The sequence below is a fragment of the Pan paniscus genome, chromosome 20 (genome assembly GCF_029289425.2).
Source record: "Pan paniscus chromosome 20, NHGRI_mPanPan1-v2.0_pri, whole genome shotgun sequence".
Lineage (NCBI taxonomy): Eukaryota > Metazoa > Chordata > Mammalia > Primates > Hominidae > Pan > Pan paniscus.
Window position 1 is genome coordinate 5,933,739 of NC_073269.2, and position 24,283 is coordinate 5,958,021.

Sequence of the window (24,283 nt, forward strand, 5' to 3'; positions counted from 1 at the left end):
CCAGGGCCTTAGGTCCCTCTCCCCTAGTCTCTCCTAGCTCCCCTCTGGCTGGCTCCAGGCTTTGGGGTCAGGCCACCTCTTCCACGCCACCTCCTCCGCCCCACCCAAGGCCACAGACCCGGTCTCTGTGCCCCCAGCCAGAGACCTCTCTACCTCAGTGGTGCTTCCATGGCGAGGGCAGGCTCACACCAGCCAGAACCCTCCATGTGGAGCCCCACCCTCTTCTGGGGTGCCTTTCCCCGCAATGGGTGTTGTCCACCTCTAAATCCACCCTTGCCGGGCGCGGTGGCTCATGCCTGTCATCTCAGCAGTTTGGGAGGCCGAGGCGGGTGGATCACGAGGTCAGGAGTTAGAGATCAGCCTGGCCAACATGGTGAAACCCCCGACTCTACTAAAAATACAAAAATTAGCCAGGCGTGGTGGCGCGCACCTGTAATCCCAGCTACTCAGGAAGCTGAGGCAGGATAATTGCTTGAACCCTGGAGGTGGTGGTTGCAGTGAGTCGAGATTGCACCACTGCACTCAAGCCTGGTTGACAGAGCAAGACTCCTCTCAAAAAAAAAAGCCACGCTTTCCCAGCGGCTCTTCCTCCAGCTGTCCTTCGGGGCCTTCCTTGCACCTATGGGGTTTTTTGTGATAAACCTGTCTGGCTGGGTCTACCTGCCCCCCTCTTCTACCAGACCTGTCCCTGGCTGGCTGTGCAAACTTGGACCGAAGGCAGGGCTCTCTGGGCAGGAGTGGGGCAGCCTGCCCCTTTGCCTAGCAAGGCTTCTCCTCTGTCCCCTCCCCCAGCCTCACACACCCTGGGTCCCCCTCAGCCCCTCATCTAGTCCCTCAGCCACAGCCACCCACTGCTGGGCCCTTCACTTTTGGTGGCTTCTCTGCCCACTTCTTCCAGGCAGGCAGGGTCAGGATCCCCCTGCCTGGAGCCCTTCGCCACCCAAAATCTCTCTCCTGACCCCAGGCTGCATCCAGCCCCACTTCCCCTCCTGGGGTCCTGGACTTCTCTTTTGTGCACGCCCATGCTTGGAATTATTTTTCTATCTCTCTTTCTTTCTCTCTGTCTTTCTTTCTCTTTCTTTTTCTCTTTCTTTCTCTCTTTCTTTCTTTTCTTTCTTTCTTCCTTTCTTTCTTTTCTTTTTTTTCTTTCTCTTTCCTCTTTTTTCTTTGCCTTTTCTCTTTCCTTTTTTTCTCTCTCTCTTCCTTTTTTCTCTTTCTTTCTTTCCTTCTTTCTTTCTTCTCCTTCCTTCCTTGCTTCCTTCCTTTTCTTTCATCCTTTATTTCGTTCCTCATTTCTTCTTTTCTCTCCCTTCCTTCTTTTTTTTTTTTTTTTTTTTTTAGACGGAGTCTCGCTCTGTCACCCAGGTTGGAGTGCAGTGGTGCAGTCTTGGCTCACTGCAAGCTCCGCCTCTGGGTTCACGCCATTCTCCTGTCTCAGCCTCCCGAGTGGCTGGGACTACAGGTGCCTGACGCCACACCCAGCTAATTTTTTGTATTTTTTGTAGAGACAGGGTTTCACCGTATCAGCCAGGATTCTCCCTTCCTTCTCTGCTCCCCTACCCTCCCCTCTCCTCTCCTTTCCTTTTCTTTCTTTTTTGGACAGAGTCTTGCTCTGTTGCCCAGGCTGGGGTGCAGTGGCTATTCACAGGTGTGACCCCAGGACAGATCAGCATGAGAGCTTTGACCAGCTCCGTCTCTGACTTGGGCGGGTTCAGCCCTCCTTAGGCAACCTGGTGGTCCTCCCAGTCCAGGGAGGTCATCATATTAATGTAGACGCTGGATCAGCATAGCTCACTACAACCCAGAACTCCCGAGCTCAAGCAATGCTCCCGCCTCAGCCTCCTGAGTAGCTGGGACCACAGGTGTGCACCACCACACCGGGCTACTTTTTGTATTTGTAGAGACAGGGTCCTTTTTGTTGCCCGGGCTGGTCTTGAACTCCTAACCTCAAGCAATCCTCCTGCCTCAGCCTCCCAAACTGCTGGGACTACAGGTGGGTAACAGTATGCCCAGCCACTTGCAATTATTAATGGCATTGTCGGCCGGGCGCCGGGCGTGGTGGCTCACGCCTGTCTTCCCAGCACTGTGGGAGTCCAAGGCAGGTAGATCACCTTAGGTTAGGAGTTCTACATCAACCTGGCCAACACAGTGAAACCCCGTCTCTACTAAAAATATGAAATGAGCCGGGTGTGGTGGCGTGAGCCTGTAGTGCCAGCTGCTTGGGAGGCTGAGGCAGGAGAATCGCTTGAACCCGGGAGGTGGAGGTTGCAGCAAGTCGAGATCACACCACTGCACTCCAGCCTGGGCAACAGAGCAAGACTCTGTCTCAAAAACAAACAAACAAACAAAGAAAAAACCCTGTGTCTAATAAACAAATGAATTTATGAATGAATGAAGCAATGAATATTTAATTCTTTCCCAGTTTTGGAGCCTCAGAGTCAAAACTCAAGGTGTGGGCAGGGCCGCGCCCCCTTCAAAGGCTCTGGGGAGCGTCCTTTCTGCCTCTTCCATCTTCTGGGGGCTCTGGGCCTCATCGCTCATTGTGGCCGCATCGCTCACTGTGGCCGCATCGCTCACTGTGGCCGCATCGCTCTGACCTCGGCCTCTGTCTTCACACACCTATGTCTCCCTATATGTGTCCTGGTTTCCCTCTTCTCATGGGAACAGGAGTCACAGGATGAGAGTCCACCCCTCTCCCGTACAACTTTGGCTTAACTTGTCTGCAGAGACCCTCTTTCCAAACAAGGTCCCATTCAGAAGTTATGGGGTTGAGGACACAGACATCTTTGTGCGGACATGATTCAACCCATAATATACCTCCTTGGTTGTGACAGCCCAGATGCCCACAAACGTGGCCCCTGGGCCCAGAGTCACCTCAGGTGGGAAGCGCTGGTGTAGGTGGTGGCACTATCGTGGTCACCGTGAAATGTGAAATTCTCTCAGGCCCACTCTGCATCTGATGTTTTTTACTTTTTCTTTTCTTTTTTTTTTTTTTTTTTTTTTGAGACGGAGTCTAGCTCTGTTGCCCAGGCTGCAGTGCAGTGGCACAATCCCAGCTCACTGCAAGCTCCGCCTCCTGGGTTAAAGCGATTCTCCTGCCTCAGCCTCCTGAGTAGCTGGAACTACAGGCATCCGCCAACAAGTCCAGCTAATTTTTGTATTTTTAGTAGAGACGGGGTTTCACCATGACGGTCAGGCTGGTCTTGAACTCGTGACCTCAGGTGATCCGCCCGCCTTGGCCTCCCAAAGTGCTGGGATTACAGCCATGAGCCACCATGCCCAGCCGCATCTGACATTTTTTCATGGGAGAATGTTGGAAGAAAATCACATAGGAAGGGAGGCATTTTGACCGGGCAGGGTGGGGGTTATGGGAGACAAGAGGAGCCGTGATCATCGCTGATGAAGCCCAGGGGTGGGCCTGGGGGATCCATTGTCTTGCTTAGGATACAGTTTTTTTTGTTTTGTGTTTTTGAGAACGGAGTCTTGCTCTGTCACCCAGGCTGGAGTGCAATGGCGCCATCTTGGCTCACTGTAAACTCCGCCTCTCAGGTTCAAGCGATGCTCCTGCCTCAGCCTCCTGAGTAGCTGGGATTACAGGTGCCCACCATGCCTGGCTAATGTTGTATTTTTAGTAGAGAAGGGGTTTCTCCGTGTTGGTCAGGCTGGTCTCAAACTCCCGACCTCAGGTGATCCTCCTGCCTAGGCCTCCCAAAGTGTTGGGATTACAGGCATTAGCCACCGTGTCTGGCCTATTTATTATTATTATTATTTTTGAAGACAGAATCCCTTCACTCTGTTGCCCAGGCTAGAGTGCAGCGGCGTGATCTCAGCTCACTGCAACCTCTTCCTCCCTGGCTCAAGGGATTCTCCTGCCTCAGCCTCACGACTAGCTGGGACTACAGGCACCTACCACCATGCCCAGCTAATTTTCGTGCTTTCTAGTACGTGTTGGCCACACTGGTCTCAAACTCCTGACCTCAAGTGATCTGTCTGCCTAGGCCCTGCAAAGTGCTAAGATTACAGGCGTGTCCCACCTTGCCCAGCCTGTACAAAAAATTTAAAAATTAGCCGGGTCTGATGGCACACACCTATGGTCCCAGCTACTTGGGAGTCTAAAGTGGGAGGATTGCTTGAGCCCGGGAGGCAGAGGTTGCAGTGAGCTGAGATTACGCCACTGCACTCCAGCCTAGGCGACAGAGTGAAATCCTGCTTCAAAACAAAGAAAAAAAAAAAAAGGCTAGGTGCAGTGGCTCACGCTTGTAATCCCAGCACTTTGAGGGGCCAAGGTGGGGGCAGATCAGTGGATCACCTGAGGTCAGGAGTTCGAGACTAGCCTGGCCAACATGGCAAAACCCCGTCTCTACTAAAAATACAAAAAATTAGCCGGGCGTGGTGGCACATGCCTGTAATCCCAGCTACTTGGGAGGCTGAGACAGAATTGCTTGAACCGGGGAGGCAGAGATTGCAGTGAGCCAAGATCGCACCATCGCATTCCAGCCTGGCGACAAGAGGGAAACCCCATCTCAAAAAACAAAACAAAACAAAACTCAGAAAGGAAAAGGAAAATGCACAGGGAGAATCCTGTGACGGAGAAGGAAGGCAGGCAGGACAGCAGAGACAGGAGCATTTTATTGCTTGTAAATTACATCTCAAAAAACCCACTTCACACACGTTAACTGGAAATATCTCCAAACGAACGGCCGTGAGCGTGCGTTATTTTGGTAACCAGAGAAGGCTAAAAATTAAAACTGTGAAAATTAAAACTGAGCAGGGAAGGCAGTTTTGTGGTCTCATATTATTTGCCCTCGACAAAATTCTTTTGCCTGTGGCCAACATGGTGAAACCCCGTCTCTACTAAAAGTACAAAGATTAGCTGGGTGTGGTGGCGGGCGCCTGTAATCTCAGCTACTCAGCAGGCTGAGGCTGGAGAATCTATTGAACCCGGGAGGAGGAGGTTGCGGTGAGCCAAGTTTGCGCCATTGCACTCCAGCCTGAGCAACAAGAGCGAAACTCCATGCCGAAGAAGAAGAAAAAAAAGTACACAATTCTGGTGAGGCACGGTGGCTCACGCCTGTAATCCCAGCACTTTGGGAGGCCGAGGTGGGCGGATCACTTGAGGTCAGGAGTTCGTGACCAGCCTGGCTAACATGGTGAAACCCCGTCTCTACTGGGGGTGGTGGCACATGCCTGTAATCTCAGCTACTTGGGAGGCTGAGGAGGGAGAATGGCGTTAACCTGGGAGGCGGAGCTTGCAGTGAGCCGACATCACACCATTGCACTCCAGCCTGGGTGACAAGAGCGAGACTCCCATCTCAAAAAAAGAAAAATTGTGGAACATTAACTTTTGTGGGTGCCCTTTAGCCATTCCCCCCACTCCCCATCATCCCCAGTCGCTGGCACCCACGTGTCCCCTTCCTGTCTCTGAATCGGCCTGTCCTGGACATTCACACAAATGGGATCGCACGCCGTGTCGGTGTCTGTGTGTCTCTTGCTGAGGGTGGACTCCTCCAGGGGTATCTGCGCCGTGGCCGGTGTCAGAGCCTGGTTCCTGCTCATGGCCGAGTCCTGCTCCATGGTGTGGCCGGGCCGGGCTGTGTTCGTTCATCCCTGGATGGGCACTTGACTTGTTTACACTTTTTGGACCCCTTGAATCTGGAACGAGTGTGACAGAATCTCACAGGCAGTGCCCAGCCACCCGCTACCAGAAAGCTGAGTCTTGCTCCGGTATGGCCCTGTCCGAAAGAATGTTCCGGAAGCTGGGGGTGTTTTCCATGGGCACCTCCGGGCTCCTGGAGATTTGCTGTGACAGCCATGAGGGACACACACAGGCGAGGGGCATCCCCAGGGATCTTTGTGGTGGCGAGTGTGTGGGGTGGTCAGAAGGGCTGTCCCTGTCTGCCTGGGTCTGGGGGCTGCAGGGACAGCAAGGCACGGGCCCTGGGTGTGGCAGGAGAGGCATGATGCCCCTTAGCTGGTGTTGCTGAGACTCGGGAGCCCTGTGGTCCGTGTGGCTGGGCCGAGGGCTGGGAGGTGCATCCTTGCCACGGGGGTCCTGAGGCCTCTCCTCCCTGGTACCCTCTGTGGCGGCAGTGGTGGGGAGCTTGGTCTGAGGGGAGGCGGGGGACACGTGAGGCTCTTGCTGCTGCTGGCAAGTGCCAGAAGGGCTGCCATGGTGGTTCACACCTGTAATCCCGGCAATTTGGGAAGCTGGGGCGGGCTGATCACCTGAGGTTAGGAGTTCGAGACCAGACTGGCCAACATGGTGAAACCCTGTCTCTATTAAAAATACAAAAATTAGCTGGGCGTGGTGGCTACTCGGGAGGCTGAGGCTTGAACCCAGGAGGTGGAGGTTGCAGTGAGCCCAGATCACGCCACTGCACTCTAGCCTGGGCGACAAGAGCGAAAGAAGAGCGAAACTCTTGTCTAAAAAAAAAAAAGTCCCAGAAGGTCTTGGGGCTGAGACAAGGGCGGGGCTGGGGGCAGCCAAGTGGCCTTTGAGGATGGGGCCTGGGACCGCACAGGGCAGGCTGGTCATGAGGCCCCCACGAAAGATCCCAGCATTGGGAGCTCAGGCTTCCCCGCCCCGTGCCAGGTCTGGGTTCTGGGGCTGAAGTGTGGAGCCTGGGTGCGCCCAGGGGGTTGTCTGAGGGTCTGAGACTTTTCCAGGGCAGAGAATTTGACGAGGGCCTGAGCACTGGGCTGGTCCCCCAGGTGCCCACGCCTACAACTCACTTCTCACTGGGCACGACCTCTAGCAAAGGCCAGTATTGCCTTGGCCTGTGGGGGTCCCCAAGGTTTCAGGGAGAGAGGAAAGGACCCTCAAGCTTCGTCAACAGCGACAGCCCAGGGCCTGGATGGGCTTCCGGTGGGGAGGGCCCTGTGGCAGGGGTAGGGATCATCACATCTCAGACCAAGGCCAGGACATGGCCAGAACCCCGGGATCAGAGGGACTGATCGGGGTCTGTCAGTGACAGGAAGCTGGGCTGCGACAGAGAGGGAGAGACAGCAAGAGACAGAGACAGAGACCGAGGGAGAGAGACAGGAGAGAGAGCAAGAAACAAAGAGGAACAGAGAGGGAGACAGAGACAGAGAGAGACAAGAGGGAGAGACAGAGACAGGGATAGACAGAGACAGAGAGAGACCAAGGGAGACAGGGACACAGTGGGAGATGGGAAGAGGGAAACAGAGTGTCTCTGAGTGCCGGGCAGGTGAGGGGAGGGTGGCCTCCCAGCCTTCAGGTCCAGAAAGCAGCTTCCAGTGGCCATGGCTAGTGAGCTGAAGTCCAGGGTCCCGGGGCACAGCTCCCCTCCCTGCAGCGGCTGTGCAGGACCTGAGGACCTGGGGGGCCCTCCCTGCCAGGCAGCCCCTCCTGCTTCCCTTCCTTTGGAAGGAGCGGTGCTGGCTCGGAGCCCCAGCCCATCTTCCTCACCGGGGCAGCAGGGCCAAGACCCACGATCCCTAGGCCGAGCCAGCGGCACCTCAGGGGGCACGGCCCTTGCCCACAGATGCCCAGGCCGGCCTGGTCTTCTTTGAATACCCCCAAGCCTGACTCTTGGGTTGTGAATGTCCGCGAGGTTGGGGGACCTGCTGGCCCTGTCCCCACACCGCTTTCAGCCTTTCATCACCCAACCAAAGACAGAAGCTCAAACGTGGGCACCAAAGTCTAGCGGACGCACCGAACTCCAGGCTCCAAGCACATCCACCCACGGTGGCTTTATTCAGTCACGTCCCCACGCCCACGGCTCCCTCCACCAGACAGACAGAGGGGAGGCCACCCCACTGCAAAGGGTCCCAGCCAGTGGGCACCAACCTCAGGAAGACGTGGTCCCCACCTGGAGCTTCCCTCGGCTGCCCTGGCCCTTGAGCCCGTCCTGAGGATTTGTGCTTTGACTCTGACAGGGAGCAGCAGGAAGCTGCCAGCCCACTGCCTCCATGGGGGTCCTCGGAGGGCAGACGGTGGAGCGGCGCTTCCTCAGCTCCCGCGGTCAGGCCCCATCAGGGATGGTCACAGTCCAGCCACAGGGGCGACTCTGCCCATCAGTCCCCCTGGGGCAGCGACCAGATCCTGGCTGGGGCAGCACCGGGACAGGCCCTCTCTATGGGCCTAAGGTCAATGCAGGTGGGGGCTCGCTGGGCCCAGGCCAATGAACCCACCTGTAGGAGCCCTCACTGGGCACCAGGGCCAGGAGGGCACCAGGGACTGGCCGCAGAGTCCACTCAGGGCAGGCGTCTGTGGCTTGGAACCTGCCCTCGCCAAGGCACTGGGGGGTTAAGGAGCAGATCCCTCAGACGGCCTTGGGCCAGAAGCTCCCTGGAGAGCCGGGCACCTCGAGGAGCATCTGGGAGCCTCACCCTGTCCCAGTGGCTCCTGGCACCCCTGGGAGCGTCAGCACCACCCCAAAGCTGGGTGCCTGTGTCGCCACTAAACAGAAGGGAAACCGAGGCAGGGGGGCCGGCTGGCAGTGGAGCATTCTGGCAGCGCCGGGCGACCAAGTCCCGACTGGCAGCGGCTGGAGTTTGGTTTTCAGAAGCGAAGGCTGGCGTTGGCACACAGGGAAGGCCGCCCGATGACGTGCCTCGACTGTGTTAGATTTACTGAAGGAGAGCGGCCTCCTGGGCATGCCACTCAGGCACGGTGAGGGTCTGTGGCACCACCAGCCGCATGGCAGGGCAGAGGGTGGCGCCGTCCTGCACGCCCCCCACAGCAGACCAGAGTCCCGTCCTCACGCTGCACAGTGGGTGATGTGAGTTTCAAAACTACGCCTCCAGACCGAGAAACCCTCCCAGCTGTCAGCAATCCTTGGCGCCGAGCTGCCGGGCACCTGCTGGCTGCTCTCCAGTCTCAAGGAGCTGGGACAGCGGGCATGGGGAGGAGCTGGCCTCGAGCCCAAAGGTCGTAGGGAGCCAGGCAGGGCCCAGGAGCACCCGGCACTTCCCGAAGCCGGACTCTGTAGAGGACGAGTGTGGAGGGTCTTTCGGGTGGGGGCAGCCCCAGCTGTGTGCCCTGAGGCCCCGGGAAGTGGGGACAGGCCGAGGAGGGAGCCAGGAGCACGGCCTTCCTCCCGGGTGTCTCCAAGGCTGGGCTTGGCCGCCGAGCCTGGTTCACGTGGGGCCGAGGGCCGCGTCTGCAGGCGGCTCCAGCAGGCAGCACGGGCTCTCGGCAGGGCCTCTGGAAAGGACAGGGAGGGCTGGCTTTAGCGACTCCACGGGACGGGGACGCCTGGGCTCTTCTAGGGAGATGGGAAGCTCTTGGGAGGTACCCGTCATCCCAAGCACATCTGTGTTCACCAGGCAGTCCCCACTGCCAGGACCCGACTCCAGGGAGCCCCCGTGGCCCCGCAGCACCTGCCCTAGACGTGCTCCATCTCCGGGTCCGGGTCGGGCTCCTCTTCCTCCTCCTCCTCGTCTTCCTCGTCGTCGTCCTCAGCGCAGGCCTTGTCCAGCGGCGCCTCCCCGTCACGGGCCAGCTCCTCCACGTGCGCCAGCATGTCGGCCATCAGCGCCTCCTCCAGCCGCTTCCGCACCTGCTGCACCAGCTCTTCCTGCTTCCTGGGGACACACGGACCTTGCGTTACACCAAGGTGAGCGGCCAGCAGGACGTGGACACAGGATGAACGTGGGGACCTCAGCTGAGAGGGGAGGCCCGAGGGATCCACAGGCACCCCCAGGACCAGCCCTGGCCCATGCTACCCCTCCCTTCACAATCCATGCAGAGAACGACCGGCTGCCGCTGGCCATCGCCAGCGTCCGCCACCCTCCCAGATGGCCCCCCTGCCACCTCTACTGGGACCAAGGGAGGGGCCTGACCCCTCAGTCCCCAGACTTGGCCCTGAGCCTCCCCGGGGCTCAGATGTGTAAACCCTTGCTCCTGTCCCTTGACAGGCACTGAGTGGGGCAGGAAAACCCTTACCAGGCCAGGTAGAGGCTCATGCCTGTAATCCCAGCACTGTGGGAGGCCGAGGTGGGCAGATCACTTGAGGTCAGGCGTTCGAGACCAGCCTGACCAACATGACGAAACCCCATCTCTACTAAAAATATAAAAATTAGCTGGGCGTGGTGGCGGCCGCCTGTAGTCCCAGCTACTTGGGAGGCTGAGGCAGGAGAATCACTTGAACCCGGGAGGCGGAGGTTGCAGTGAGCTGGGATGGCGCCATTGCACTCCAGCATGGGCAACAGAGCCAGATTCTGCCAAAAAAAAAAAAAAAAAAAAAAAAAGCCTCACCAAAATCAGCTACCATCAGCCCGCAGCAGCCCCCACCCTCGCAGGCCGGGGGTCACCTTTCCGCTGCCCACTATGCACCAGCGTGCACTCCTTTACCATGGCTCGGGGGGCCTGAGAAAAAGAATCCACACCCTCGTCTCAACCCACCACCAGGGATGGGGGGCCTCCTCCTCGGGGCCTACAAGCTGATGCCAGGCACTCCAGGGTGGCCGCTCCTCTGCCTGCCGCCTCCAGGGCCGCAGCACGTGCTTCTGCCCACCTCCCTCTCTGGCTGCCCAAAGAGCCCGTCTCTGTTCTGCTTTCACTCCCAGGCAAAGCTGACTGTGTTTCTCCCCAGTTGTGGCCGAGGCTCAGCCGCCCCCTGCCTCCGGGGTCTCTCTCCAGCGGTTCCTGCAGACCTGAGCTGCTCCCTCTCACTCTGTCCCCACCACCCGGAACACCCTGGCTCACCTACTCGACTGCAGCCACCACCTGCTCGTCATCTTTCCAGACAGGACCCTACCTCCTGCGGAACCCACCACCGAGTTCCTCATTTCAATGCCCTTTCCTATTTCTATAAGTTCTTATTTTATTTTTTTAACTCTGTCACCCAGGTTGAATTGCAGTGGCAGGATCTCAACTCCGCCTCCCGGGCTCCAGTGATTCTCCTGCCTCAGCCTCCCGAGTACCTGGGACTACAGGCATGTGCCAAAACACCCAGCTAATTATGTTATTTTTAGTGGAGACGGGGTTTCACCATGTTGGCCAGGCTGGTCTTCAACTCCTGACCTCAGGTGATCCTCCCGCCTCGGCCTCCCAAAGTGCTGGGATTACAGGCGTGAGCCACTGTGCCCGGCCTTATTTCTGCAAGTTCTGCAGGGCTTTTAATGATCTGTCTGCTATTTTTCACAGTCTTGTTCTTTTCTTTTGTTGACAATTCTTCCTATTTCACCATCTTCATTTCGCGAAGTTCTCTGAGCGCGCAGAGAGTGTAAATGGACCTCAAACCCAAAAGAGGGGGCCCAGAGGTACCACGGCCGGAGGAGGATGCCGCCAGCCGCTCTGGACGGAACCCTTGGGGCCCACAGTTTGTGTGCTTGCGGGGGTGGCGTCTCAGGTCCATCTGTTCACCCTGCGTGGGGGCACAGGGTCTCTTCTTGTGCCCAGGGGCCTTTAACCCTGGCTGCTGCCACAGGAAACCCGCGTGCCCAGCGCCTCCCTGGCCGTTCCGGGTCTTGGCTCCTTCTTTCTGGAACCGTCAAGTTTCCTTTCCTTCCTCTGACCTAAGCCGTGTGCTGCACTGAACGGGAAAGGTCCCGTCTTCGCTCCAGCACTTCCAGAGTTTCCTGCAGGCGCCTCTGTCACCAGGCGGCCTTGCGTCCACTCTACACACTGGAAGTGGGTTCGGCCCTGAGGCCCCGCAGGAGGGCCCCTCACCCCTGGGCTGCTCAGCCTCACCTGACTGTTGCCTGTTTCTGAGCGGCCGTGTTCCCTGCTGTTCGTTCCGAGGCTCTGCACATCAGAACTGCCCCTCAGCAGGCACCCAGAGCCATCTCCCTGAAGGCAGAGACTCCTGGCCTGCCCTGTCCCTCCGTCTCCAGGGCCCAACATGGAGCCCAGCACCCAGCACAGCCAGTCCTCACGGACTCAAAGGACCACACTCTTTTCAAGAACATTCCTCCAAGGGGTGCCTGGCTCGCCCTGAACCCAGGACGCAGGTGAAACGGTTCATACTGCTCCGACGATGGGTCCCCTTGCCCTGTTTCTGTTTCAAAACCCCAGCAGCGTCGTGGGGAGACGGGAAGCACGCAGGCACATGGGGACACTCAGGGTCCCCACGGCCACAAGAGACAGGGTGGAGCAGCAGGGGACCAGGCCAAGGGGCTACCTGATGTCCTCGTCGGTCACCATGAAGGCTTTGCACAGGGGCTGCGTGGTGTTGAGCCATACGCCGGGGTTCTTCTCCACGGCGGCCGAGAGCTGTCCCGTGATGGGCATGGTGCTAGTGTGCAGGGCGCTGGCGATGGCCGACAGCAGCGTCTCATCCGTGCAGCCAGGTCCCACCCCTGCCAGGCAGTGGACAAACAGCCGCAAGTGGAGAGGTCACCACGGGGCAGCTGTGGCCCAGACAGGCCATGGAAATGCCCCAAGAATGGGAGCTGCCACCTTCTTGGAAGGAACCCCAACTTGGGTTTCATTTCTAAATTCCCTCTCCCGCTTGTGTTACTACATTCATAACAGAAAAAAAAGCAAGTTAGGCCAGGCGTGGCGACTCCCGCCTGTAATCCCAGCATCTTGGGAGGGCGAGGTGGGAGGGCTGATTGAGCTTAGGAGTTTGAGACCAGCCTGGACAACACAGTGAGACTCCTGTCTCTACAAAATAATTCAAAAATTAGCCAGGTGTCACGCTGCATACCTGTGGTCCCAGCTACTCAGGAGGCTGAGCTGAGAGAACCACTTGAGCCCGGGAGGTAGAGGCTGTTGTGAGTAGTAACGGCGCCACTGTACTTCAGCATGGGCCACGGAAAGGCTGCCTTTTGTTTTTGAGATGGGGTCTTGCTCTGTATCTTTTTTTTTTTTTTTGAGACGGAGTCTCCCTCTGTTGCCCAGGAGAGTGCAGTGGTGCGATCTCGGCTTACTGTAAGCTCCGCCTGCCAGGTTCACACTATTCTCCTGCCTCAGCCTCCCAAGTAGCTGGGACTACAGGCGGCCGCCACTACATCCGGCTAATTTTTTGTATTTTTAGTAGAGACAGGGTTTCACCATGTTAGCCAGGATGATCTCGATCTCCTGACCTCATGATCCGCCCGCCTTGGCCTCCCAAAGTGTTGGGATTACAGGCGTGAGCCACTGCACCTGGCCTTGCTCTGTATTTTCTATAGAGATGGGGTCTCACATATTGTCCAAGCTGGTCTTAAACTTCTGAGATCAAGTGAAACTCCTGCCTCAGCCCCCCCAAGGGCTGGGATTATAGGTGTGAGCCACTGTACCCAGCCGACCCTGTCTCAAAAAACAACCACCAAAACCATGCAAGAGCTGCATTCTTTGTTCTGTGGTGTGGACGTGCTGGGAGAGTACAGAAGCAAAGTCAGCTGTCCTTGTTTGTTTATTTAGGATCTCCATGGCAAAACTGCACGTCCTGCAGGTGAAAACAGCCCCAGGCCTGCGCCACACCTGGAAGCCACAAAGCCCCACCCGCAGGGTCTCCAAGGTCAAGAATGAAGGGCCCAGCCCAAGCGCCCTTACCCATCCCCAACCCCACTGGGTCCCCTCCTCCTGCCCCAGTCGCTGGCAGATTTGCCCTAAGCACCCAAAGCAGGAACAGCCATCCACCCTGCCAGGAGATGAGGGCACCTGCAGCGCCTCCACCCCACCCGGCACATCCCCTTCCGCCTCCCCTCAGGGTGCCCGCTCACCCTGCAGGCCCTTGGGGAGGTCCATGGTCTTGACCAGCTCCTCAGCAATGTCGAAGGCGTTCAGGCCGCTCAGCTTCTTCTCCCAGAAGAGCTGCCCCAGACACATATGTGAACCTCAAGAGTGGCCCTGCCCTCTCCCCACTCCAGGTCCTTGCTGGGCTCCAGGGAGGCCCACCTGGCCTCCTTGCCCCATGTGGGTCCCAATGGGGCATCTCCCCTCCCACTGCCTTGGGTCTCCAGACCCTGCCCAGGCTTTCCACAGCCAGGGATCCAGTGGACGTTTGTAAATAAGAATAAAAAATACACATGGGGTGGCTCACACCTGTAATCCCAGCACTTTAGGAGGCCGAAGTGGGTGGATCACCTGAGGTCAGGAGTTTGAGACCAGCCTGGTCAACATGGTGAAACCCCTTATCTACTAAAAATACAAAAAAAAGTCCGGTGTGGTGACGGGCGCCTGTAATCCCAGCTACTTGGGAGGCTGAGGCAGGAGAATCACTTGAACCCAGGAAGTGGAGGTTGCAGTGAGCTGAGACCGCACCATTGCACTGCAGCCTGGACAACAAGAGCAAAACTCCATCTCAAAAAAGAAAAAAAAAAAAAAAAAAAATTAGCCGTGCGTAGTGACGGGTACCTGAAATCCCAGCTACTTGTGAGGCTGAGGTGGAAGGATCACTTGAACCCAGTTGAAACCAGGAGGCAGAGGTTGTAGTGAGTTAAGATCCTGCCACTGCACTCCAGCCTGGGTGACAGAGCGAGACTCTGTCACAAAAAAAAAAAAAAAAAAAGAAAAAACAAAAAGAAAATACACACGGTTCTCAGGTTTTTAAGAAGTAGGTTACACAGTCACATAAGGGCAGTCAACCCCCTGTATCTGTGGGTTCCATAACCACACACCCAACCAGCGGCAGACTGAAAATATTTGGGGGGAAAAAAAAATAAATACAACAACTGGCCAGGTGAGTTGGCTCACACCTGTAATCCCCACAGTTTTGGAGGCCAAGGTGGGAGGATCACTTGAGGCCAGGAGCCTGAGACCAGCCTGGGCAACATACAGAAACCCTGTCTCGAAAGTGAAAAACTTAAAAAAATGAATAAAACACACACAAGGAACGTCACAAGCATCCACACCTCATGAGCAAGCTAGAAAATACCTGCAGGTAACGTGCAAACATTAGACCATTTCCATTTTTAAAAAATATTTTTATTTTATTTTTGAGACCGGGTCTCGCTCTGTCGCCCAGGCAGGAGTGCAGTGGTGTCATCTCGGCTCACTGCAACCTCCACCTCCCGGGTTCAAGTGATTCTCCTGCCTCAGCCTCCCGGGTAGCTGGGATTACAGGCGCACACCACCACGCCCAGCTAATTTTTGTATTTTTAGTAGAGACGGGGTTTCACCATGTTGGGTCAGCCTGGTCTCAAACTCCTGACCTCTCAGGTGATCCACCTGCCTCGGCCTCCCAAAGTGCTGGGATTACAGGCGTGAGTCACCGCGTGAGGCCATACTAGACCATTTTCTGAGGGGCCCGAACATCCCCAGATTTTGGTATCTGGGGGTTGAGGGTGGGGCGTATCCTGGCACCAATACCCTGCACATTCCAAGAGGGGACCGCAGGACTGGGTCTTGCTCTGCCCCCAGGCTGGAGTGCAGTGGTGTGATCACAGCTCACTGCAGCCTCAGCCTCCTGGGCTCAAGCAATCCTCCCACCTCAGCCTCCCGAGAAGCTGGGACCACAGGCGGGCGCCACCACGTCCAGCTAATTTTTTACTTGTTTTTTTGCCTCGTCATGTTGCCCGGGCTAGCCTGGAACTCCTGCGCTCACTACGTCCGCTCCACGTACGACCTTATTCCAAACGTCCACCCACCAAAGTGAACAACCCGGCCGGGAAGGCTGGGGTCGCTGTGCGTTGAGCTCACCTGGCGCGGCTGGTCCACTGCCTTCTGCGGGTCGCTCTTGACCTTGTTGCTGGGGTGGTTGGTAATCTTGGTCACCGGCTGCTTGAAGATGGACGCCGTCTGGCGCACGGGCAGCGCCGTGTTCAGGTCGGGCTTGCCCTGCGGGAGGAAGGATATGCAGTCCGGCCTGGGGGCGCCCCGGCGGCGCGGAGCCTCAGGGGGTGCGGGGCCCGGGTGACCCCCTGCTTTGCCGGCGCCCCTCGTGTCCCCCGCGCCCGCCAGGACCCCCACGGTCCGGGGAGGCCGCTCCCGCAGGGTCGGTCCGGCCGGCTCTGGAACCCCCGCCGCGGGCCGCGTCCTCGCCATGCGCCTTGCGCTCTGCACCCTGTGGCCCGCGCCTTCCGCTCTGTGCCCTCCGCCCGCTGTGACCTCCTGCGCTCAGGACTCCGGGCTGTGTCGCCTGCAGCTCACGTCATGGCCGCGTCCCCGCCTAGAACGCCCCGCGCCGACGTCACCTGCGTGACGCCACCACTCACCTTGACCTGGTTGGAGGAGTCGTAGCGCACGCGCTGGCGGCTCTTGTTCATCTTGCTCATCAGCATCTTGCCCGTGCGGAAGTCGAAGGTGCTCAGGTCCATGGAGCCGCCCAGGTAGCGCGCCAGCTGCGGCTTGCTGCGGAACTTCTTCCCGCTCGGGCTGCGGGGAGGCGGGACGGTCGGCGCCCCGGGCGGACCCCAGACCCCAAACCCAGGCCTTGGCCGCAGACCCAAACCCAGTCCCAGCCCCAGCTTCAGGTCGCGACCCCAGCCCCAGACCCCAACACGGCCCTGACCCCAAACCCAGGCAGGCCCTGGCCCCAGCCCCAGACTCCAACCCTGGCGTGACCCCAGACCTTCATCCCAGACCCCAGCACCCCACAACTGGCCCCTAGATCTGGGCGCCAGCCCCAGACCCGGAGCACTGGCCCCGATCCTCACACCCTGGCCCTAGCCCCAGCCTCCACATCGGATCCTTGCTCCAGACCCCCAACCCCGGTCCCCTCTGAATCCTCCCCACCGTAGGCCCTGGCAGCGTCAGGCACAGCAGACGCTTAGTTCGGGTACAAACGCTACTACCTACAGGACTTTGGGCCCCGGCTCTGGGAGGATGGCTCACGTGTCCAGAACATTCCAGAAATGGAATTTAGGTCACATTCTTGAGAAAAGACCCCACGGAGAACAGGTATGTGAGGGACAGCCCTAAAAGCAATCTTCTTCCACCTTGGGGTTACAGCAGCAGGGCCAGACTGGGAAGGGGTCTCGTTCTAAGATCTGGGGCCAGGCCCTAACAGCTGCTTGGGCATAACCCGACTGGAGAGCTCGCAACAAGGCAGCCAGGTAAACACAGACCTGCTCTCAGACACGGGGCTCTGCTCTCAGCCTGCCACGGACAAGCGCCGGCAACTCATCCTCTCCAGGACATAAGGACACCCACCAATGGGTTGCCCTGTGTGTCACATGAGGTCACACTACAGGATGACAAGCACCCAACCCAACACATCGTCATCATGGTTGGGATGTAAGATGGAACAGCCATGTTGGAAAAGCCTGACAGCTCTTCACTGAGTTTCCAGATGACCCGGCCACGCCACTCTTAGGTATCTGCCCGAAAAATGAGCACGCATCCACACCATCACTTCTACACGGATGTCCCCAGGAGCCAGAAGGTGGAAGCAGCCCAGACGCCTTCAATGGATGAACGGACAAACGCCCATCCACACGATGGGACATACTCAGCCATGAAAAGGAGCGAGGCTCTGACACAGGCCACAGCGTGGATGCACCTTGAGGATGCCACATTCAGTGAGAGACGCCAGACACAAAAGGCCACACAGTGTGTGATCCCATTTCTAAGAAATGTCTAGAACAGGATAATTCAGAGACAGGAAGGGGACGCGTAGTGCCAGAGGCTGGGGTGCGGGATGTGGAGTGGCTGCTGATAGGGACAGGACTTCGTTTCTTTCTTTCCTTTTGGAGATAGGGTCTCACTCTTGCCCAGGCTGGAATGCAATGGCTCAATCACAGCTCACTGCAACCTTGAACTCCTGGGCTAGGGTGATCCTTCCACCTTAGTCTCCCAAGTAGCTAGGACGACAGGCACAAGCCACCACGCCTAATTTTTTTTTTTTTTTTTTGAGATGGAGTCTCACTCTGTCCCCCAGGCTGGAGTGAAGTGGCTCAATCTTGACTCTCTGCAACCTCCACCTCCCAAGTTCAAGTGATTCTCCTGCCTGAGCCTCCTGAGTAGCTGGGAGTACAGGTGCCCGCCACCACACCTGGCTAATTTTTGTATTTTTAGTAGAGACCAGGTTTCACCGTGTTGGCCAGGCTGGTCACGAACTCCTGACCTCAGGTGATCTGTCCGCCTCAGCCTCCCAAAGTGTTGGGATTACAGGTGTGAGTCACCGTGCCCGGCCTAATTTTTTTTTTTTTTTTTAAGACGGAGTCTCGCTCTGTCACCCAGGCTAGAGTGCAGTGGTGCGATCTTGGCTCACTGCAGCCTCCGGCTTCCGGGTTCACACCATTCTCTTGACTCAGCCTCCCGAGTAGCTGGGACTACAGCTGCCCACCACCACGCCCGGCTAATCTTTTATATTTTTAGTAGAGATGGGGTTTCACAGTGTTAGGCAGCATGGTCTCGACCTCCTGACCTCATGATCTGGCTGCCTTGGCCTCCCAAAGTGCTGGGATTACAGGCGTGAGCCACCGCGCCCAGCCGATTTTTATATTTTTTTAATAGAGATAGGGTCTCACCATGTTACCCAGGCTGGTCTGGAACTCCTGAGCTCAAGCAGTCCTCCCATCTTCCCTCCCAAAGCTTTGGGATTGTAGGTGGGAGTCGTCATGCCCTGCTGCTTCATTTCTTTTTTTTTTCCTTTTTCCTTTCAGACCCAGGGTCTCCTTGTGTCGCCCAGGCTGGAGTGCAGGGGTGCGATCACAGCTCACTGCAGCCTTGACCTCCTGGACTCAAGGGATTGTCCTGCCTTGGCCTCCTGAGGAGCCAGGACTACAAGTGTGCACCACCATGCCCAGCTAATTTTTAAATTTTTTGCATAGATGGGGACTCGCTATGTTGCCCAGGTTGGTCTCCAACTTACGATCTCAAGAGATCCTCCTGCCTCAACCTCCCAAAGGGATTATAGGCAGCAGCCACTATGCCTGGCTGGTGTCTTTTATCTTGATAAAATCATTTAGAAATAATAGCACTTGTATGGTGTTTACTAGGCCAGGTACCTCAAACATATTATGTCTACAAACTCAGTCAACAGTCACTTTTATTAATAATGCATCAGCCTGAGATTGGTGGGTAGCTCTGTTTTGCTGTTTTCCCGTTTTCCCAGAATCCTCTAGGGCAGTCTCCTCCTGTCCTCTTCTGCCCCTGCCGCAGACGTCCTGGCCCATGGCAGATGCCAGATGTCAGACAACTGAAACAGCTCAGAAGAATCTCCCATAGCCAGAAGGAAACTCAATTCTGCAGGCACTGCACAGAAATGCTTGGTCCCATGCTTAGCTCAATCGCCTCTATCCAGGATCTATGTACTGGGCTGATACATAGATCACAGGAAGTTTTATTTCTCTCCACCCCTGCCCCCCAACCCCGGGCAAATTCCATGGTCCACAAGGACACAGGCAGGCTCCAGCATGTCCAGTAGGACAGGACGCCTCAGGGAGGGCACGAGGACAAGTGCCTGGGGGTCTGAAACCACTGAGGGCTCTTCCCGGAGATTTACTTTTGAGACTTAACTCTTTTAATTACTCTCTGGGCTGGCTGACGTTAAATCGAAGCTGGTTTGCCCACGGCAGTGGAAAGAAACCAAGAAACCAGAGGCTGAGACTCAGGCTTCATGTAGCCACAAGGAAGGAAGAAGAGACCCCACAAAACACTCCCAACAGCTCTTTGCCTCCGGTCACCCCAAAGAGAGGCCGTTCTGCCTTTTAAGATGAAGGGAAACAAGGCCGGGCGCGGTGGCTCACGCCTGTAATCACAGCACTTTGGGAGGCTGAGGTGGGTGGATTGCCTGAGCTCAGGAGTTCGAGACCAGCCTGGGCAACATGGTGAAACCCGTCTCTACTAAAATACAAAAAATTGGCCGGGCACAGTGGCACGTGCCTATAGTCTCAGCTACTCGGGAGGCTGAGGCAGAATTGGCTTGAACCCAGGAGGCAGAGGTTGCAGTGAGCCGAGATCATGACACTGCACTCCAGCCTGGGCGACAGAGCAAGACTGTGTCTCCAAAAAAAACAAAAAAAAAAAGGTGTAAGGCGAACAAGAGACACAGATCACAGCCTGGTTGTTAAGACTGGGGGTGAGCACACAAGGCAGTGGTAAATGGGCCTGGGGTTCTTTCTGGGGTGATGGAAATTCTAAAATTGAATCTGAGGATAGCTGCCCATATCCGTAAATATGTGAATATGCTGAAAAACCATTGACTCGTGCACTTTAAATGACTGTATTGTATGGTACATAAACTGTATCTCGATAACACCCTCTCAAAAAGAATAAATGCAGTGGCTCACACCTGTAATCCCAGCACTTTGGGAAGCAAAGGAGGGCCGATCACCTGAGATCAGGAGTTTGAGACCAGCCTGACCAACATGGTGAAACCCCATCTCTACTAAAAATACAAAAGTAGCCGGGCGTGGTGGCACATGCCTGTAATCCCAGCTAGCTGGGAGGCCGAGGCAGGAGAATTCCTTGAACTCAGGAGGTGGAGGTCGCAGTGAGCCCAGATTGCAGCATTGCACTCCAGCCTGGGCAACAAGAGCGAAACTCGGTCTCAAAAAAAAAAAAAAAAAAAAAAAAAGGCAGGCGCAGTGGCTTTCATCTGTAATCCCAGCACTTTGGGAGGCCAAGGAGGGCAGATCACCTGAGGTCAGGAGTTCAAGACCAGCCTGGCCAACATGGTGAAACCCCGTCTCTATTAAAAATATAAAAATTAGCTGGGGGTTGTGGTGGGGGCCTGTAATCCCAGCTACTCAGGAGTCTGAGGCAGGAGAATCGCTTGAACTCAGGAGGTGGAGGCTGCAGTCAGCCGAGATTGCACCACTGCATTCCACCCTGGGTGACAAAGCGGGACTACTTCTCAAAATAAATAAATAATAATGAACATAAAAAATTAGCTGGGCATGGTGGCACATGCCTGTAGTCCCTGCTATGCTGGAGGCTTAGGAGGCAGGATCGCTTGAGCCCAGGAGGTCAAGGATGCAGTGAGCTGTGACTGCACCACTGCACTCCAGCCTGGGTGACAGAACAAGACCCTGTCTCAAAATGAATAAATGAATGAATGAATGCAAATGTAAGATAGAGGGGGTTAGTGGTTACCAGGGGCTGGGGGAGTAACAAGTGGGGAGTGACTGCTAATGAGGACAGAGCTGCTTTTCAGGGTGATGAGAATGTTCTGGGATTAGATAGCGGTGATGGTTGCACAACTTTGTCAATGTACTAAAAACCACTGGGGGCCGGGTGTGGTGGCTCAGGCCTGTAATCCCAGCACTTTGGGAGGCTGAGGTGCTGGGGTCAGGAGTTCGAGACCAGTCTGGCCAACATGGCGAAACCCCTTCTCTACTAAAAATACAAAAATTAGCCGGGCGTGGTGGCAGACGCCTGTAATCCCAGCTACTCGGGAGGCTGAGACAGGAGAATCGCTTGAACCCGGGAGGCAGAGGTTGTAGTGAGCTGGGATTGCGTCATTGCACTGTGGCCTGGGCCAAGAGTGAAACTCCATCTCCAAAAAAAAACCCCACTGAATTGTACATTTCTAAAAAGTGGCTTTGGCCAGGCAGTGGCTCATGCCTGTAATCCCAGCACTTTGGGAGGCTGAGGCAGGTTAACTGCTTGAGTCCAGGAATTCGAGACCAGTCTAGTCTAGGCAACACAGCAAAACCCCATCTCTATAAAAATAAGCCAGGTATGGTGGCACGTGCCTGTAATTCCCACTACTTGGGAGGCTGAGCTGAGAGGGTCGCCTGAGCTGAGAGGGTCGCCTGAGCCTGGGAGGTCAAGAATGCGTAAGCCGTGATTGTACCACTGCACTCCAGCCTGGGTGAGACCCTGTCTCAAAGAAAAAAAACAGAAAAGGTAGCTTTTGTGGAATGTTAATTATATCTCAATTTTAAATAAAGGTTATGCCCATCTATTGACACAAAAAGATGTCCCTGAGATTTTATTCAATGAAAAAAGAACAGCCTTGATAAAACCACACGTATAGAAAAAAGTGGGCAACATGGCCTGAACTCTCCCCCAGGCACCCCCAACAGAGAACGCAGTCTGGGAGCCTGCAGCCTCAGATGAAGGGCTGGGTTGAGGCCCCAGACCTGCAGAGGGCGGCTCTGGGCTGCCTGGCTTCACCCTCTGCAGAGAAACCTGAAATCTCTAGCCTGTAGAGGAGCTTCTCCCTGCTTTTCTCCACTGCTAGACCCTCATGCTCAGGGCCAGGGCCCAGAGTGGGAATGAGAGAGGTGGGGTGATGACAGCCTCAGGATACTCCGCTTAAGCTGGCCTTGGTTCTAGCTCCCAAGCTGCAGCCACCTCTTAGGGGGTTCCTGCTGCCTGGACGCCTCTCCCTGTCACTCAATGTCACGTCCTCAGAGAAGCCCTCCCTGACCCCAGTCTCATTCAGGCCCCGTCATCTGCCCTCCCAGATTTCAGCATGTGTCACTGCAGATCTCAGGACGTGTACCCACGGCTGTAATGGGAAGTGGCTGGTGCCCTGGCTGTCACCTGTAAGCGGGAGGACCCGGCCTCACTCCTGACTGAATGGTCGGGATCCAGGCAGCGCCTGGTGCTGGGGAGGCTTGTTTTTGACAAGGGGCTGCAGAGGCCGACACAGACCTGCCGTGGACTCTACGGCAGCCTTTGGGAGAAGGAAGCCCAGAAACGTGCTTGGAGGGAGCGTGGAGGCAGGCCCGGCCTCCTCCTGACAGAGGACAGAACACAGGGCTGCAGGCTTTCTAAAGAGCCAGAGAGCCAGTGAAGGGGGCGAGTACCAAAGGGGGATGCATGAGCCTGTCCCTCAGAGACAGGGATTGCAGTCCCGCTATGCCAATGCCTGCAATTACAGGGTTCCAGCTCATAAGGGTACACATTTGGGGACCAAGTTTCCCCTCTCTTGCTGTCCTCCAACTTTCCAGGAACCAGTCCCTGAGCTCCTCCTGCAGGACGAGGCCCCACACATTGCTTCTGATCACAGCCATCCTTTCCCCGCTCACTTTTCTCACTTTATCTCCCCAAACCGGGACAGTCAAGAACCACAGAGGACCGAAGTGCACAGTGGACGGAGCGGTCGTTCTGCCCCTCCTTGGCTCGTGGAAACCACCCGCCCTCACCTGGGCGGTCTCCTGCCCACGACCCCGAGCTGTGGGAAAAAGGGGGACCAGCCGCACACCCCCCTTTACCCAGGTGCTCGGCACATGGCAGGCGTCCTCCGCTTTCCCCTCCTGGGGGACCTGAAGGCGCCACGGGACACTGAACCAAGGGGAGGGCGCAATCAAAGCTGGCCCAGAATCAAAAGCATCTTTCCCGAGCCAGGAAAAAAAAGAAAGAGGACAAACAGCAGGTGGCCGACTGTCTGGGACTTGGCTGCAGCAGGCGACTAAGTCTTTGTTCCACGGAGGGGGTTCCCTGCGACCTTTCTGAGCAGCGCCTTGTTCCAATTTGGGGACGGGGGGGGGTCTCTGAAAGCCTTCCACCACCAATAACATCCACGCAAAGACTACCGTTAGGTGGGCTCGGAAAGTCGAAAGCCTCAGGTCTCCACCCTGAGGGGGCCACGACCCAAGAGGATCAGAGGCCTCGGAAGGAGTCAAGGGGAATACCTTTAAAAAAAGCAACGCTGCGCGGGAGACCAGTCACCCTGAGGCGCTTATTCCCAGGACTGGGGCGAGCCCAAGAACCCTATTTTCACGCACGCCCTCCCCGATCCGCCCATGAGCACTGCTCCCCGAAATCCCGGCTGGCCACCCCCTCGGGCTCCGCGCCACCCCAGGAGCGCCCCAAGAAGGCACCCCCTGCGTCTCACGGGAACCAAAGGGACAGCCCACCCTCCACCCCTGCCCCCCGGCAGCATCTGGCCGCCGCCAGGCGCCCCTGGCCCAGCGCGCACGAACAAAGGCCGCAGTCGCCGTCCGGCAGCCAGTCCCCGAACGGCCGGCCAAAAGCCATGCGGCCCAACAAGCGGCGCACGCGCACTGGGGCTCCGCGCGCCGCACGCAAGACGCACGCACGCACGCACGCACGACGCACGCGCGGGGCCCAGGCCGCGGCCCGGGGCAGGGGCGCCGCGGCCGCCGCAGAGGCCGCTGGGAGGCGCCCGTTGAGGCCGCGCTCATTCACCTATAGTAAAAGACATCCCTGTGGCCGGCCGACAGCCCCGACCTTCTGGGCACTTCTTCCCTCTCCCAGCCCTGCGGGAGCGCCGGGCACTCCCACCTCTTCCGCTCCATTGCGCCCGGCTCCTCGGCCCGCCGCCGGGCCCGCCGCCGCCGCCCGGACCCCCGCTCGCCGCCGCCGCCTCAGCTGCCTCCGCTGCCGCTGCCGCCGCCGCCACTTGCCGCGGCTGTTCCGGCCCGCGGGCCCCCGCCCTCCGCCCCCAGCCGGGCGCGCGCCGGCTTTGCCGCCCTCTCGGCCCCCTCCCCGCGCTCGCCAGCCCCCGCTCGGGGGGCCCGCTCCGCCCACCCGCCCGCGCGGGGCCCCGCGCTGCGCAGCCGCGGCGCCATGCCCCCGCCCCTCTAC

The 24,283-nt window shown here is 57.2% G+C and overlaps 1 protein-coding gene across 4 annotated transcripts; it reads right to left on the bottom strand.

The window, feature by feature from the left end:
* Positions 1–7,688: 7,688 nt before the first annotated feature.
* Positions 7,689–24,228, bottom strand: MBD3 (methyl-CpG binding domain protein 3). 4 transcript variants are annotated; one of them, XM_034951830.4, is made up of 7 exons: positions 23,981–24,228; positions 16,051–16,210; positions 15,536–15,673; positions 13,618–13,708; positions 12,090–12,267; positions 9,346–9,549; positions 7,689–9,169 (listed from the first exon to the last, which is right to left on the bottom strand). In XM_034951830.4, exons 1-6 carry the CDS (start codon positions 23,992–23,994, stop codon positions 9,351–9,353), a joined length of 780 nt encoding a protein of 259 aa, XP_034807721.1. In that variant the 5' UTR covers positions 23,995–24,228; the 3' UTR covers positions 7,689–9,169; positions 9,346–9,350. The 4 variants fall into 4 exon arrangements, 3 of the variants coding, with proteins under 3 accessions (XP_034807721.1, XP_034807719.1, XP_063455815.1); XM_034951828.4 differs by having other exon boundaries at positions 23,885–24,228; XR_010110802.1 differs by lacking the exon at positions 7,689–9,169 and adding an exon at positions 9,911–10,185 and having other exon boundaries at positions 9,412–9,549; positions 23,885–24,043.
* Positions 24,229–24,283: the final 55 nt, after the last annotated feature.